Below are 17,806 nucleotides of genomic sequence, written 5' to 3'. Positions count from 1 at the left end.
TCTCTAAACAAGAGTGTGGTTGACAGGCTCTTCGACTGATGGGGTCTCCTGTGCATGGACCTCTTTGCAACAGTGGTCAACAGGAAAGTTTGCAGATTCTTCTCAGTGTTTCCAAGTCAAGAGAGATTCGCACATAATGCTTTTCTAGTCCCATGGATGGAAGACCGCCTCTATGCTTACCCTCGATACCACTCCTAAAAAATGCGTTGTGGACATCGTCAACCTGATCCTTATAGCCCCAGTGTGGCCGAGACATCCCCGGTACGCTTATCTGGTTTGGCTGTCCATTGCTCCCCCTATAGCACTGGGGGACAGAGCGGATCTGCTGACTCAGGATGGGGGAATATTGCTAACCCAATGCACTCCTCGCTTCATCTCACAGTGTGGAGGTTGAAAGGATACTATTAAACCACCTGGAAGTGTCATCAGAGGTCCAAAATGTCCTGATATCATCATGCAAGTTTTCCACTCGAAAGAACTTTCAGCTCAAGTGGCTTCGTTATGCAACCTGGTGCCATGGCAAACAGGTAGACCCATTCTCCTGTTCGCCAGAAACCCTCCTGGATTATCTTCACACGCTTTATCAGTCACCTGGTCAAGATGGTGAGACTGACAGTGAAATGCTAAGAGAAATTAGGGAAGCTAACCAAATTGGTAGTGCGGTAATAATGGGAGACTTCAATTACCCCAATATTGACTGGATAAATGTATCATCGGTACATGCTAGAGATATAAAGTTCCTGGATGGATTAAATGACATTTTTATGAAGCAGTTGGTTCAGGAACCGACAACACAGGTTGCAATTTTAGATCTAATTCTCAGTGGAGCACAGGATTTGGTGAGAGAGGTAACAGTGGTAAGGCCGCTTGGCAATAGTGATCATAATATGATCAAATTTGAATTAATGACTGGAAGGGGGACAGTAAGCAAATCCACGGCTCTTGTGCTAAACTTTCAAAAGGGAAACTTTGATAAAATGAGAAAAATTGTTAGAAGAAAACTGAAAGGAGCAGCTACAAAGGTAAAAAGTGTGCAAGAGGCATGGTCATTGTTAAAAAATACCATCCTAGAAGCACAGTCCAGATGTATTCCACACATTAAAAAAGTGGAAAGAAGGCAAAACGATTACCGGCATGATTAAAAGGGGAGGTGAAAGAAGCTATTTTAGCCAAAAGATCTTCATTCAAAAATTGGAAGAAGGATCCCACAGAAGAAAATAGGATAATGCATAAGCGTTGGCAAGTTAAATGTAAGACATTGATAAAACAGGCTAAGAGAGAATTTGAAAGGAAGTTGGCCGTAGAGGCAAAAACTCACAGTACTTTTTAAAATATATCCGAAGCAGAAAGCCTATGAAGGGAGTCAGTTGGATCGTTAGATGATCGAGGGGTTAAAGGGGCACTTAGAGAAGATAAGGCCATCGCGGAAAGATTAAATGATTTCTTTGCTTCGGTGTTTACTGAAGAGGATATTGGGGAGGTACCCGTACTGGAGAAGGTTTTCATGGGTAATGATTCAAATGGACTGAACCAAATCATGGTGAACCTAGAAGATTTGGTAGGCCTGATTGACATACTGAAGAGTAGTAAATCACCTGGACCGGATGGTATACACCCCAGGGTTCTGAAGGAACTCAAAAATGAAATGTCAGACCTATTAGTAAAAATTTGTAACCTATCATTAAAATCATCCATTGTACCTGAAGACTGGAGGATAGCTAATGTAACCCCAATATTGAAAAAGGGCTCCAGGGGCGATCCAGGAAACTACAGACCGGTTAGCCTCACATCAGTGCCAGGAAACATAGTGGAAAGTGTTCTAAACATTAAAATCACAGAACATATAGAAAGACATAGTTTAATGGAACAAAGTCAGCATGGCTGTACCCAAGGCAAGTCTTGCCTCACAAATCTGCTTCACCTTTTTGAAGGAGTTAATAAACATGTGGATAAAGGTGAACCGGTAGATGTAGTGTACTTCGATTTTCAGAAGGCGTTTGACAAAGTTCCTCATGAGAGGCTTCTAGGAAAAGTAAAAAGTCATGGGATAGGTGGCAATGTCCTTTCGTGGATTACAAACTGGCTAAAAGATAGGAAACAGAGAGTAGGATTAAATGGACAATTTTCTCAGTGGAATGAAGTGGGCAGTGGAGTGCCTCAAGGATCTGTTTTGGGACCCTTACTTTTCAATATATTTATAAATGATCTGGAAAGAAATACGACGAGTGAGGTAATCAAATTTGCAGATGATACAAAATTGTTCAGAGTAGTTAAATCACAAGCAGATTGTGATAAATTGCAGGAAGACCTTGTGAGACTGGAAAATTGGGCATCGAAATGGCAGATGAAATTTAATGTGGATAAGTGCAAGGTGATGCATATACTGAACAATAACCCATGCTATAGTTACACAATGTTAGGTTCCATATTAGGTGCTACCACCTAAGAAAGAGATCTAGGCATCATAGTGGATAACACATTGAAATCGTCGGTTCAGTGTGCTGCGGCAGTCAAAAAAGCAAACAGAATGTTGGGAATTATTAAAAAGGGAATGGTGAATAAAACGGAAAATGTCATAATGCCTCTGTATCGCTCCATGGTGAAACCACACCTTGAATACTGTGTACAATTCTGGTCGCCGCATCTCAAAAAAGATATAATTGTGATGGAGAAGGTACAGAGAAGGGCAACCAAAATGATAAGGGGAATGGAACAGCTCCCCTATGAGGAAAGACTAAAGAGGTTAGGACTTTTCAGCTTGGAGAAGAGATCGCTGAGGGGGGATATGATAGAGGTATTTAAAATCATGAGAGGTCTAGAACGGGTAGATGTGAATCGGTTTTTTACTCTTTCGGATAATAGAAATACTAGGGGGCACTCCATGAAGTTAGCATGTGGCACATTTAAAACTAATCGGAGAAAGTTCTTTTTCACTCAACGCACAATTAAACTCTGGAATTTGTTGCCAGAGGATGTGGTTAGTGCAGTTAGTATAGCTGTGTTTAAAAAAGGATTGGATAAGTTCTTGGAGGAGAAGTCCATTACCTGCTATTTATTAAGTTGATAGCCACTGCTATTACTAGCAACTGTAACATGGAATAGACTTAGTTTTTGGGTACTTGCCAGGTTCTTATGGCCTGGATTGGCCACTGTTGGAAACAGGATGCTGGGCTTGATGTACCCTTGGTCTGACCCAGTATGGCATGTTCTTAGGGTTGGCAACAGCCTCTTGTCAGGGTTCACATCAGTGCCATAGCAGCCTATCATCACCCACACAACGGCCTTCCAGTTTTGAACCACCCATTGGTCTCTCGGTTCATGAAGGGACTCTTGCGACTGAGCCCTCCGGTTCCCTGGGATCTTAATCTGGTGCTGGAACAGCTCATGCTCCCACCATTTGAACCTATGGACAGTTGCCATGTGAAGTATTTGACCTGGAAGATGGTATTCCTGGTCGCTCTGACTTCTGCAAGACAGGGTCAGTGAGCTGCAAGCCCTAGTTCACTCCCTCCAAATCTGCAGTTCAACCACGATAAGGTGACCTTGCGTACCCACCCCTCCTTCCTTCCTAAGGTAGTTTCAGCTTTCCATCTAAACCAAACCATAACATTGCCAACGTTCTTCCCAAAACCTCATGGCAGTGTTAGAGAACATCTTCTACATAATCTGGATTGCAAAAGAGCTCTGGCTTACTACAAACGTAGGACAAATGCTGACAAAAGAGCTTCACAACTCTTTGTCTCTTTCATTCCTAACGCACCTGGTCTACCAGTGGCAAAGAGAACCCTCTCAAGCTGGATAACCCAATGTATTAAATTCTGCTATTCCAAGTGTTCAGCAGAACTTCCTAGCAAAGTCAAGACATATCAAGTTCGGGCGGTTGCTGCTTTAATAGCGCACCTTTGCGTGACAGCAGGATTGCATGGCTGTGCACGGTAAGAACAGGTTGGGCAAGCAACAATCGCCTACAGTACTAAGGGAAGCCATCATAAGTCCAATAGCGTGCAAGAAGCAACCCTTTGCTGGGGACTCCCAGAGAGCATGGCTAATTCAGCCCTGCTAGCAACAGGAAAAAAGCAAGTTTGCTTACCATAATTGTTGTTTTCCATAGATAGCAGGATGAATTAGCCATGCTGATCCACCCGCCTTCCTGGTCAGCCTCCTGGACACAGCTCTGTGATTTCTAGGAAAAGCTCCGCCTCAAGGGCCGCCAGAGGACATCCCAGACAGCATGGTTAATTCATCTTGCTATTTATGGAAAACCCCATTTTCCTGTAAGCAAACTTGCTTTTCAGGTTGTTTTTTTTAATGCTGGACGATGTATAGTTTTATGAAATAGTACTGTAACATTTCAGCATGATCAATATTTACATAAACTGTCATTAGAAAGGAATTAAGACGGTCTCATAGAAAAATTGAATGTTCACAAAAGGTCCATTCACTAAATTTGATTCATTCAGATTTTGCAGAATCATTTTAAAGGTGATAGTTTACTTACTTACAGTACCTGACTCCAAATTTAGAAGTAGAAAACTATTGAGATGAGCTGTAGGAAATTGTATTGGAGCATGATGTATTTGTAACTCTGACAAGATGTTGCAAACAGTGACACAGCTGTTAACCTGTTCCAAGGGTTGCACAGATTTTATTCTGGTGAGATGTCAGAAATCATTAAACTGTATTATAGCTAAATGATTTTCTCTACTGTCTCATTCTAAAAATACGGTATATGCAAGTTGCTGCAGGTTGTTTACAGCAAGTCAGTGAAACTAGATATAACCATAAGATAATCAGTCTTTGCCATTCAATTAAGATGTATGCGTAAGAGGTTCAGCTGCCTGAGGTTGAGAGAATATATTTACAGTTACATGTTCTGAGCTGTGAAAGAAAAGTTAGCTAAAATCAGGTCAGTGAGGAGAAATTTTTTTCTATGAATACCAGGAGTAATTAGATTTAGAAAAGTCAAGTTGGAGTGTTCAGAGGGAAGACTATCTTCAAACTAACTAAGCAGTTAACTGGGTAAATTCCTCAAGCTGAAACTTGTCCTCTACTTATCAGCTAAAAATAATTTGTGCTGTTTTACAGCATCCCTACTTTTAGCTATGGAGAAAATAGGTAGGGCCGTGGGCAGAGAGGCAGATGCTACAAAGGGTTTTCATTTGTGTGATCCCCATGTGTACTTCATGAAATGTATCTTCATCATTGCAGTCCCTGCTGGCCCTAAATTTTGAAAGGAATCTCTGCCAGGCATTTTCATTTGAAAACTAGCATGTAGCTGCGCACATATAATCTACCTGCAACCTACTCCAGCAATCTCACAGTTGCCCCTTGATTGTTTAGATTAGTGATTCTCAACCTTTTTTCTGTCATAGCACCCCACTATCTTTACCATCAACACCTTCTCTTCCCTTCCATCTACCCCACTAACCTGGCATCATCCTCATCACCTTTCCACTTCCCTCTACCCCCTAGCATCATCACCACCCTTCCTTTCCTCTCTTCCCACTCCAGGCACCATCACCTTCCCTCTTCCTCCACCCCCTGGCAACATCCTCATCATCACTTGCCTTCCCTTCTCACCTGGCATCACCTTCTCTTCCTCTTTCTCCTCCACTCCCCTAGAATCATCTCCTTTTTATCCCTTCCCTCTCCCTGCACCCCTTGGCATCATCATTCCCTCTCGCTCTCCTCTCCTCCCCAACATCATCATTCCCTTTAACTCCCCTCCCAGGATTGTCATCATTCCTTCCCTCTTCCTCCACTCCCCAGCATCATCACCTTCTCCTAACTTCTATCTAGCTTCATCACATTATCTTCTTCTCTGTCATTATTAATTTCTTCCTTTTTCTTTCCCCTCACCCCTCTTCCTTAGCCCATCATCATCCCTTTCCTTTAACCCCTGGTATCATCATTCTCCCTTTCTTCTCCCCCCTCACCCCCAGCATCGCCTTCTCTTCTCTTTCCCTCCAACCCCTGGCACCATCACCTTCCCTTCCTTCTCTCTCTCTCCCTGCTATCATCATCAACCTCTTTCTCCCTCCATCCCTCTCCTTCTATCCTCTGGCATCATCACTTTTACTCTCTTTCAACCCCTGGCACCATCACCTCCCCTCCACGGCTACCTCTTTGGCATTATCACCTTCCCTTACTAGCCCCACTCCCTGGCATCATCATCTTTCATTCCTATCCTTTCCATTCCCTTCCCTCTCTCTCCACATCCTGTGGCACATTCATCTTTCCCTCCCTCTCACAATCCTTGGCACATTCAGCTCCCCCCCACACATCCATTTCCTGGAACCTGCAGAAGTTTGAGCAGTGCTTACTTTGGTGTTCCTCCTCTACCAAGGAGATTGCAAAGAAAAGCCAGCAGAGGGGGAAGCAGCAGCAGCAGCAGATACACATTGCTTTCTGACATTCTCTGCTGTTGGGAGGATATCCTGTGGCCTGGAAGAACATTTTTATCGCAGAACCTCGCCTTTTGATTGGGCTCTTTTTGCAGTGCACCTGCATTAAAGGCACATTGGGTAGGGAAACACTTCTTTAGATGGCTATAAAGAAATTGATATTTTTAAAATGCACTCTAGTATTTTTCAGAAGTGAATTTTCTGTGTACCCTTTCCCTCAGGCATTTGGAGACTGTTGTTGTCATAAATCACATAGAAATTGGAAATTTACTTGTCCCAAACACATTTATTTTTTTCGCCTTCCATTTGATATTTTGCCTTTTCCTAGGAAAGTCATAAGGTAGGTTAGAAAGAAGGATGTGAATTACAGTACATGTTTCTAGGGATGGGGAGAAGAAACAGGGAACATAAAACTGGAAATGGATTAAAGCAAAACTGTACAAGTAGCAATACATGGTGTATAGTGATTTCATAGTATAGGGAAAGATGCCTGGCAATAAAATGACACATAAAAGTAGAATACTGTTTTCATAGTTAAGGAAGGATACTTACAGGTAAGATGGATGGAAATGCAGAGTTGAGGAGAAGGCTTTGTTCCATTTTTTTGAAGAGTAACAGGTTTCCGTGCATAAGTCCTGTGGATATTATTACATAAGTTGGGAACAAAGTAACTGAGTGCATAAAGCCTTGTGCAGGCTAGCCTTGCTGTAGCTAGTGAAAGGGCGAGATAAAAGGGCCTGTCGAGAAGACCAAAGTTCTCTCATTGAGGTGTATATGGGCAACAGATGGGATAAGTACACTGGTGCTGTTTGGTTCAAGCATTTGAATACAATACAAATACATATTTTACTTATCCAGATCTAACAGAACGCAAAAGAATTGGAGACTAAAATAGCTAGACAGTATTATTTTAATGTATTATGAAAAATGTATTCTAGGAACTTTTATTAAATTGGTGCTTTGAAGCATGTTTAGATTTTTGGCAAAAAACCGAATAATATTTTAACTTACACGATTTGTGAGGGATTTTCTCTTGCATAACATCACCCAATATTAAAACATTTACTGTGTTTGCAGATGTCACGGGTTAGGGTGGCAGGCGGGAAACTGCAGAACTTTTGAGTTTCCTTGGGTCAGCTGCTGAATGGTTCATTGTAACAGGGAAGACCATACCAAGCAGTACTAGTCTAGCTAACCAATGATTTTGTAACTGGACCAAGAATCAAAATTAAACCAGTTCCTAAAAGATTTGTTTGTGCTTTGCAATTAAGAGTTTTATTTCATTTGCTCTAGGTTGATGTAGAAGGCAATTCACAGACTAGAAGCCCGGAATCTCGTTCCAGCATTGTTTTTCCTAATTCTAAATTTCATCGCAAAGATAATCTTAACCCCAGGCATTTGAACGTTCATCTTACTCCTCCACACCCACAGTATGCAGTTCCCAATCGCCACTTCCAGCACCTGTCCCAGATACCAAGACAGCCATATCCTGTGCAACAGCAACAAAATCTATTAACACCACAACAAAACCATCTGTCTGAACAGCAAAACCAAATGCCCCCTCAGCAAGGCCCAGTAGTTCAGCAGCACAACCATTTGAATCAACAGCCTCAACAACCACCATCACAGCTTTCGCCTGCCTTCCAGACAGGTCCCAACCATTCATTTTTTAACAACCCTTTGCCACATGGGCCCCAATCTCCTGGCCTAGATGCTGTAGTCCCAGAGCATCCCCCTATGCTTCAAGAAGTCAATAACCTTCTGAGGCCTGTTGCACAGCATAACTCTCTGCTGCCGTCACATTTGAACAATTTCATTGAAGAGAGCCCTTCAGGACTGGCTGTAGGGGAAGCTTTAGGTAGGTGGTTGTTTTTTTTTGTTTGTTTGTTTGTTTTTGCTTCATGAGAAGATTTAATTGGTGACTGGTAAAAATGAAAAGCTAATTTCTCAGAGGTTTCTGTGTTCTCCCAGGACAAGAAGGATGGTAGTCCTCACATGTGGGTGATGTCATCAGGCGGAGCCCTATTACAGAACACTGAGCATGCTCAGCATGCCATGATCCCTGTGTCCACAGGGGTCTCCCTTCAGTCTCTTTTTTTTCCACACTGCAGTTTGCCTCGTGTTTAGGAGTTCTGTGAGATTTTTCTCACAACTTTTCCTCACGGAAATACTTGAAGTTTTACTTCACAAATAATTTCCCTACACGGGTCTCCCTTCATGTACATTTCATCGACGCTCAGTGAGTACTATGCCCTGTTCTCCGTCGGTTCCTGTCACCTCACTATCGGTTCCCCCGGGTTACCAACCGAATTGCGGCCCTCCTTTCTCCCTAGGTCTGCCCCACGATGCCTGCGAGTGACTTTGCTGCGATCTTCCACCAGGTCCATCTGGGCTAGAGGGATTGGGGCATCCATGGTTCCCGTTGCGGTCGCCGTACATGCCCCCATCGATGCCCTCGTCAATGCCATCGATACTCCATCCATGCCTTAGTCGATGCTTCCATCTATGCCTTCGTCGATGCCTTCAATACTATTGAAACCGCCATCGATACCTTAATCGATGCCCTCAACTAAAGAAAACGCTCCATACTTCGGGTTCTCAACCAGAGCCCCGTGCAGTCCTTGGGCAAGAAACAATGCCAGGAGCAGTAGAGGCATGGTGACCGTCTGTCAGCAATGCCATCCATGACATCGGTGGCATCTTCCTCGGTGCTGGACAATGACCGGGCCGAGCACAGAGGGAAACATCATTACTGCCACAGTAACAGTCCATCACCGACGCCATTCTGGACATCGGTGGCAGTTTCCTCGCTGCTGGAGAATGACTGGGCCGAGCACTGAGGGAAACATTGTCACCGGCACCAGCATGGTTCCGCATTCGGTACCGGCACTGATACCGCACCAGCATCAATGTCCATTGAGCCAGTTGCAAAGCGGGCCCGGGTACAGGAGTCTCCATGCTCCTCTGCACCTGAGGCACCGGGGCGCTCCCCACCGACACCGGTGCCGGGTACTGAGCCAACACAGATTCATGTGGAAGTGCCAGTAACGCCTAGTCTGTTTCCCCCTGTAGCTGCACTACCTATACCAGCTTCCAGGGAGGAACTGGACATCCTCGTCCGTCAGGGGTCCTCGATGCCTTCCGGAATCTATTAACACCTGAGCCATCGATATTTGCTTCGTTGTGGCGCCTACCAACAACAGCCTAAGTCATCGACGCCAACTCGTCATCCTGAGCCTCCACGGACCCCTATACCTATCCTGGGATCCTCAAAGGGCGATGGGCACACTAATCCCACATCGTCACCAATCCCATCGAGACCTAAGTAAAGGACGTGTCTGAAATCATCGCTTTTGACCTGGTCACTAAAAAGGACCAGAAGTTTTCGGGAGGATCTAGGTCGTAACATCTTCCAAGAACCATATTAGTGTCACATATTGCTATATAGCAGCTATATTTGACACAACATCAAGGGAACCTGTCTGCCATCCACATGAAATTCAAGCAACATGTGATTGCATCGAAACGTCCTCCCATTGCCAGCAATAGGACTCCGTAGTAGATGGTAACCTGGCTTCCGGCCCCTGATTTACGGCCCGAAGTTCAAGATAAACTAGCTGATCTGCCATGCACCGCAGATAATCTCTTCGTGCACAAGGTCCAGCAGACAGTAGCTCAATTGCAAGACCATCGCGAGACCCTGCGACAGCTCTCTACATTTCTTGCACAGCAAAGAGGGATGCTAGAAGGACCTTTTACCGCTTCCGCGTGAGACCAACTGATATCCAGATCACACCAGCTCTGCCAGTCGGGCAGGCTCCTGGATTTTTCAACCTTGCCAGAGAACAGAACGCTCCATCCCACTGAGGACCAGGGCTCGGGATAATGTTTCCCAGATGCAACAAGGCAGAGGATTTTAATCCCGCTATTTCTTACTTTTAAAGAAAACAGGTGATCTCCGCCCATCCTGGACCTCAGAAATCTCAACAAATTTCTTCAGAAAGAAAAATTCAGAATGGTGTCTCGCGGCACCATGCTTCCCTTACTAAAACAAGGGGGTTGCCTCTATTCTCTGGACTTTCTATATGCTTCATAATGAGTCAACAACATTTTCAATACCAAGTTCTGCCATTCGAACTAGCTTCGACAACTTGTTAGTGATTAGAGCAGTTAGTGTAGCTGGGTTCAAAAAAGGTTTGGATAAGTTCTTGGAGGAGAAGTCTATTAACGGCTGTTAATCAAGTTTACTTAGGGAATAGCCACTGCTATTAATTGCATCAGTAGCATGGGATCTTCTTAGTGTTTGGGTAATTGCCAGGTTCTTGTGGCCTGGTTTGGCCTCTGTTGGAAACAGGATGCTGGGCTTGATGGACCCTTGGTCTGACCCAGCATGGCAAATGTCTTATGTTCTTGTGTATTTCACCAAATGCCTAGAAATGACTGCCGCTCATCTACAAAGAACAACAGCATTCACGCATTTCCTTACCTGGACGACTGCCTAATAAGGAGTCAATCCAAACAAGGAGCTCTAAATTCTCTAGGACTCACTATAAACCTACTACATTTGGCTGGGAATTCTGATCAACTACCATAAATCCCATATGGAGCAGATCTGGGCACTACAGTCGCAACGGCCTTCCTGCCCAACAACTGCGCAGACATCCTACCAAATTGTCCACATCTCTGCGCACATGCAACATAGCCTCTCTCAGCCCATCAATTCTTCCATTGCTGGGCCACATGGTTTCCATGATCCACGTCACTCCTATGGCCAGACTAGCCATGTGAAAAACTCAGTGGATTCTAAAATTTCAGTGGCTCTAAGCCATTCAACCGCTTTCATCCTTGATCCATATCACCGATCCTGTAACCAAATCCTCAGATGATCTTGGCCACGGTCTCATCCAATGGGTTGGAGAGCTCGTATCAACACCCTCCAAACCCAAAATGCATCGACTCCGCTCCATGAAAAGTCTCAAATCAACTTCCTGGAGCTTCAAGCCATGCGTTATGCCCTTTATGCCTTCAAACACTGCCTCTTACTTGTTCATACAGACAGACAACATAGTGGCAATGTGGTACTCGAACAAACAGGAATGCACAGGCTCTTATCTGCTCTGCCAGGAAGCTGCACAGTTCTGGGCCTGGGCCCTTGCACACTCCATGCATCTCTGGACCACTTATCTACAAACATACCGAACATACTAACAGACCATCTCAATCGATGTCTCCATCCCCATAAGTGGTCTCTGAATCCATGTGTAGCGAGCAAAATCTTCTAGCGCTGAGGTCAACCAACCATCAACCTCTTGCATCCGAATCAAACCACAGAGTGGACAGATTCTGCTCCCTACACAGGCTTCGAAATACGTTAGCCATGGGTGCCTTTGCTCGCCCCTGCAACAAAGGCCTCCTATATGTGTCTCTTCCAATACCGCTCATAGCCAAAACTCTCGTGAAGATACAGCAGAACAGGTTTTCAATGAATCTCATAACCCCGTACTGGCCTCGACAAGTATGCTTCCCCATACTTCTCAACCTATCACTCCAGGAACCAGTTCACCTGCCCACAGGTCAACCTCATAACAGACTCACTGATATTCTCAGGTACTTGTAACTTCACGAAAACCTTCCACACGTAAATCTTACCATTCAAAATGGGCAAGATTTACCAAATGGCGTGCACAAAAAGGTATTGGCCTCTTTTTCCTGCCCCACTCCATCTCTATTAGGCTATCTAGGATAGTTTTCGGATTCTGGTCCCCAGACATCCTCCGCACGGGTACACCTCAGTTCCATCTCAGTGTACCAACAGGGAGTAGGGGATGCCCTGTTAACGCTCAGCCCCTTATGAGTCTGCTTATCATGGGGTTTCTACAACCTAAGCCTCCTCTACGATCACTGGATATGGAATTGTGCCTAAATATATTGCTTACAAGGCTCATGTGTTCCCCGTTCGAGCCTTTGCATTCCTATAACATTAAAATTCTAACATGTAAAATTATTTTCCTCGTAACCATCACCTCTGCTAAAAGGGTCAAGTGAGTTACAAGCCCTTGTTGCATACTCACCCGACACTAGGTTCCTCCGTGACCGAGTGGTCCTCCGTACTCACCCTAAATTTCTTCTTAAAGTGGACACAGCCTCTCACCTTACTCAGTCTATAGTCTGCCCACTCTTTCCCAAGGCCTCACTCTCACCAGGGCAAGAGGGTTTTGCACACCTTGGACTGTAAGCGTATACTTGCATTCTATCTAGACTGCACTGCACTCCATAGGAAATCCACCCAACTCTTTGCTTCTTTGACAAAGACAAGCTGCGAGTTGCAGTGGGCAAACAAACTCTCTCCAACTGGCTAGCAGACCGTATTGAATTCTGCTATGAGGAAGCAGGCCTTCTTCTCCAGGGGTGAGTGCAGGCACATTTTGTAAGGGCCACGGCAACATCGGTAGCACACTATTGTTCAGTACCAATTGCCAACATCTGCTAGTCTGCAACATGTAGCTCTCTCCACACATTCGCAGCCCTCTACTGCTTAGATAAGGAAGTCTGTCAAGACTCTGCCTTTGGCCAATCTGTCTTAAAAAACTTTGTTCCAGTATAATCCCCAACTCCTTCCACAACCGTGACAGTCCAAGACAGAGTAATCTCTATCGCAGGCCCAAGCAACTGGAACACCTTGCCAGCTGAGTTGCGACTTGAACCTGAGTCAAAGAAATTCAAGAAAGCAGCTCCATCACTGCTCTCTACATTAATGGTGGGGGAGGAAGGGAAATAGAACCAAGAGCTAAAAGAAACAGATAAGTATGAGAGAAAAAATGTGTGAAGCTTGCTGGGCAGACTGGATGGGCCGTTTGGTCTTCTTCTGCCGTCATTTCTATGTTTCTATGTTTCTATGAAAATGTGGCTCTTTGAGCAAGCCTTTATAGATAATCCACAAGCATAGTTTTAAATTAAGAAGTAATTACCTCTGATTACTGTACTGTACATTTGAAGTTTTTTAATTGTGTTATATTTTGTACTGTATTTGATTATTGTTCCTTGACCGATGTATTTTAATGTTTTTTTTAAGGTCTTTTGTACACCGTTATGATGTAATTATGAATGACGGTATATAAAATCTTTTAAATAAAAATAAAAAAAATAAACAACCATCTGCTGTGATTTCAGGCTGCCTCATCATTGCCAATAGCACCCCAATTATTGTGCCTGCTGCAAGAGTTGTCTGCTATTGGCCTGTTGTAATATGAGTCAGCCTGTAGCTTGCTAATCACCCATATGGGAGAACTACCATCCTGCTTGTCCTGGGAGAAAGCAGAGTTGCTTACATGTAACAGGTGTTCTCCCAGGACAGTAGGATGTAGTCCTCATGAAACCCAACCACCACCCCACGGAGTTGGGTCCGCTTACGTTTATTATTTTATTTTTTCACTCGCGCTTTTTGCTACAAACGAGACTGAAGGGAGACCCCTGTAGACACAGGGATCATGGCATGCTAGGCATGCTCAGTGTGTTCCGTAATAGGGCTCCTCCTGATGACGTCACCCATATGTGAGGACTACATCCTGCTGTCCTGGGAGAACACCTGTTACAGGTAAGCAACTCTGCTTTCTTTCATTTTGGAGAACTGATGCAATGTATGTGTGCTAAAATAGCCTGTGGACTTTCCACACAACCTGGGCTATTGAAAATTGCCCCCCCCCCTAAGTTTCTTTAGTTTAATGCCATTAAGAATGCATTTTTATTGTGACAGAAGTCATAATTAAGTATTTGGTTATATGAATAATTTAAAATTATGCTAAAGTACATTTTTCTTAACATCTTGAAATTTGTAGCTCAGAAGTCCATTTGAATAACAGATCATGTAACCTTCTGGATGGCTTAATCTTAAAAAATTAGCTACTGTCCCCTTCTCTGGGTTCCAGCATGTTAAACTCTTACATTTGGAAGCCTCATTCAGTTCCATACTCAAGAACTTTCTTCAGACTGTAGCAAATGCTTCTGCCCTTTCCGTTCTCAGTTTCAGACCCCCTGGGCATACCTTATCCTAGAGCATATGCTGCTGCTCCTGTGACCTAAACTTTGAATTAGAGCCTATGCTGCCACCCCTTTTGTACTTGGCTTTATGCCCAACTGCCTGCCCCACCAATTAAATATTGCTGTGTCTGCTGCCACTACTACAGGTGAGTGAGTGCATCTGGAGTGTAAAATGATGGGAGTGGAAGGTCAGTAAATAGTCAAATCCTTGTGATGACACAATTTCCCAGGATAGTGTCTAAGGTGCACCGACAAAACTTTAAACTTCATAGTGTTTATCTTAAATTCATAGATTCCTTATGAGATTAGTTTAAATGTGTTTTTTCTATATCTTGAAAAACCTCTTAATATAATAGTAAAAGTGTCTTTTATTATAATGTGCCCTTTGATGTATAGTATAGAATACTTATGGACTCTTAGGACTATGTTAGAGTGTATTATGCATTTTGAGAGACCAGATGACTCCAGTAATATTTAGAGAACACAAAGAGCAAGGACTGCACTTAAACGAATCAATATGCAACACAATAGTACAGACAAATATCATAGTCCAAATCAAATTCACAAATGGGTATTTATTTTTTCAATTTTTGAACAGCAACTCCACTGGCTTAGAACATCACAAATTCAAGGGGGTCAAGTGCCACTCCCTGCCAGGTATGAATTCTATGTACTAAGTGCCTCTCCCTGCCAGGTATGAATTCTATGTACTAAGATCACAGCCTCGGCAAAACACGAATCCGTGTCAGGGTACCCCCTTGAATTTGTGATGTTCTAAGCCAGTGGAGTTGCCGTTCAAAAATTGAAAAAATAAATACCCATTTGTGAATTTGATTTGGACTATGACATTTGTCTGCACTATTGTGTTGCATATTGATCCAGTAATATTTAGACAGTTTCATCTTGCCATGTTTTGGGGACATTTTGTGTATTTACTCACATCCCAAAGCATTCTGGGATTTGTAGACCTGTATATAAAAGCTGAAAATTCCTGAAAGCTTTGAAAGACACTATACAGTGGCTTGCAAAAATGTTTGACCCTCTAAAAAGTCAGCAGATTGGTTGGAAGTGACGTCATCTGCCTAAGATGGCCGCTTGAAAATCTTCTCCGTCAATCTCCCTCATATTTTAAGATTTATCATCCGTCTTTCCACTACAAAAGCGAATAAATAGTGTGGTGAGATAGACCAACCTTAAGACAACATGTCCCTCTGGAAAAAAGCGATGGATTTGCAAAAATTCTCGTATGATGCCGGCAGATCAAGGTTTGCGGCCTTGGGGGAGTCAACACCTATGGCAGAGTTAGAGAATGAAGAGATGGCACTGGAGCTGATAATGGCAGTGCTGGAGGTTGAGGATAAACCGCTTACAAAAAAAGACTTTCAACGTGGTTTCAAGACATCAAGATGGAAATTCGGACGCTTAAGGAAGAGTTTCAAGAGACTCTGTCAGATATATGTGCTGATCTCATGGAACTTGGCAAAAGGGTTGAAGACACTGAAGGGCAACAAGAGGAACAGGCTTCTCAAATTAAATCTATACTATCAGCACAACGAGATCACCCATGTCCAAGAAGAAGTTGCATTAAAAATGGAGGATATAGAAAATAGAACACGCCGGAATAATCTGCGCATAAGAGGTCTACCTGAGGAAGCAGCTTATGCACATGTGCCACAAATTGCACAGCAAATATGTGAGGCGGTGTTGAAGGTAGTAACTTCATCGGAGGAAGAACACCTCTCCCAGATAGTAATTCAAAGAGCCCACAGGGCCCTGGGGGCCATATCAAGGAATGCACTGAGAGACATTGTTCTATTCATGAACAGCTTTCTAACTACGAAGGCGATTATGAGGGCCGCACGCAAGTTGGACAGAGTTGAATGGGAGGGACGTGAGCTTTTCTTCTATAATGATTTTTCTCTAGCTACTCTAAAAAGACGAGATATGCTACCACTAATGGCACTACTACGGAAGGAGAGAGACAAGTACCGATGGCTTTACACATGGGGCCTAGCTTTCACCACCAATGGAGAGAGTCAAAGGTGAAATCACTGGAAGAGGTGGCATCCATTATGGAGGCAGCGGGTCTCGAGCAGTTAACAGGCGAAAAGAAACGAGTGATGGAAGAGTCCCCACAGGAGCAAACGAAATGGCAGGAGGTCGCCATCTCAGAAGGAAATCAGCAGAAACGTCACTACAGTTGCCAACGGCGGAGTCACCGGGACATCAAGAACAACTCCCCACCTGAGCTACCTCCCCAGGAACTTGTGAGGCAAAACTTTAAGGTTAACATGCTTAATTTGGCAGGATTTCAGCGGTTCAGTGAGGAAACTGGGGAGTAACTATGTACAACTGAAAGACTGATTAGGATTGTGGTAGACATCATACTGAGTATATATGCTTGAAAGAAGGACGTTTAAATTCATAGCCAAGTTAAACAGGACAGCTGGGGGACGACACAAGTTATGGTATCGTTTTCTCATTTTTATCTGTTAATGATATGGGAAAAGATGGATGGTAATTATAAAAAAAAAAGGAAAACAAAAGTAAAGAACATCTTGAAATGGAGGGAGTGAAGAGGGATGAATCACTTTCTCAGGGTAGGTTTTTCCAGGGCTATGATGAATAAAAATATAGGGCAGAGAAATGGAGGAAGGGAGGTACAGGAGTTTCAAGGGAAACAAGGGGAGAAGGGAGGGAGAAGAAAGGAAAATAGAGGGAAGGGGACAGAATTTCTTAAATAGGTCATTTACAGGTTGGAGGCACTGTGATATTAAGGCAAAGGGATTTGCGAGAGAAGTTAATGGCTAAGATAAAGTTTGTGTCATTGAATTGAAAGGTCTTAACTCGCCATTTAAGCAGCAGATGCTGTTTATCCCTTCGCATCTTAGATGAAGGGATGAACGTTTGCTAATATCCAAGGGATTCCCACAACTGTTTTTCGCCTCCAATACACGCTTGAGTAAATAGTGGGATGAACATACTTTTTGCATCCTCCCTAAGAGTGCAGGTTAGAAAGGTCCGATCCAACCCCTCAGGCCGCTACTTGATGGTGCAGGCAGATATTAATAATATGAGATTTATACTAGTAAATGTTTATTGCCCAAATGTGGATCAAAGACAGGTATTGGACGAAATTGGGAAACAGCTGCTATTGCTTAATGATGGATATGTGGTGGTGGGGGGAGATTTCAATATGGTAGGAATGTCTAATCTAGACACCTCATCGGGGGTGACAGGTGTTTCAAAAAGAGACAGATTAATTGTCATTGAAACATCTAATAGAAACATGGCACTTAGTGGATATATGGAGAACAAAATACCCAGCTAGTAGAAATTATACTTTTTATTCCAGAACACATAAT

At 43.6% G+C, this 17,806-nt stretch overlaps 1 protein-coding gene across 1 annotated transcript in view; it reads left to right on the top strand.

Moving 5' to 3' along the window:
* Nucleotides 1-17,806, top strand: part of HELZ (helicase with zinc finger) — a 639,316-nt gene that overhangs the window by 478,829 nt on the left and 142,681 nt on the right. The window contains 1 exon segment of the mRNA XM_029599344.1: nt 7,698-8,262. Coding sequence (XP_029455204.1) covers nt 7,698-8,262 — 565 coding nt within the window.

The sequence above is a fragment of the Rhinatrema bivittatum genome, chromosome 4 (assembly GCF_901001135.1).
Source record: "Rhinatrema bivittatum chromosome 4, aRhiBiv1.1, whole genome shotgun sequence".
NCBI classification, from domain to species: domain Eukaryota; kingdom Metazoa; phylum Chordata; class Amphibia; order Gymnophiona; family Rhinatrematidae; genus Rhinatrema; species Rhinatrema bivittatum.
The sequence above is the reverse complement of the archived record's forward strand: the minus strand, read 5'-3'. Positions and strand labels throughout refer to the sequence as shown.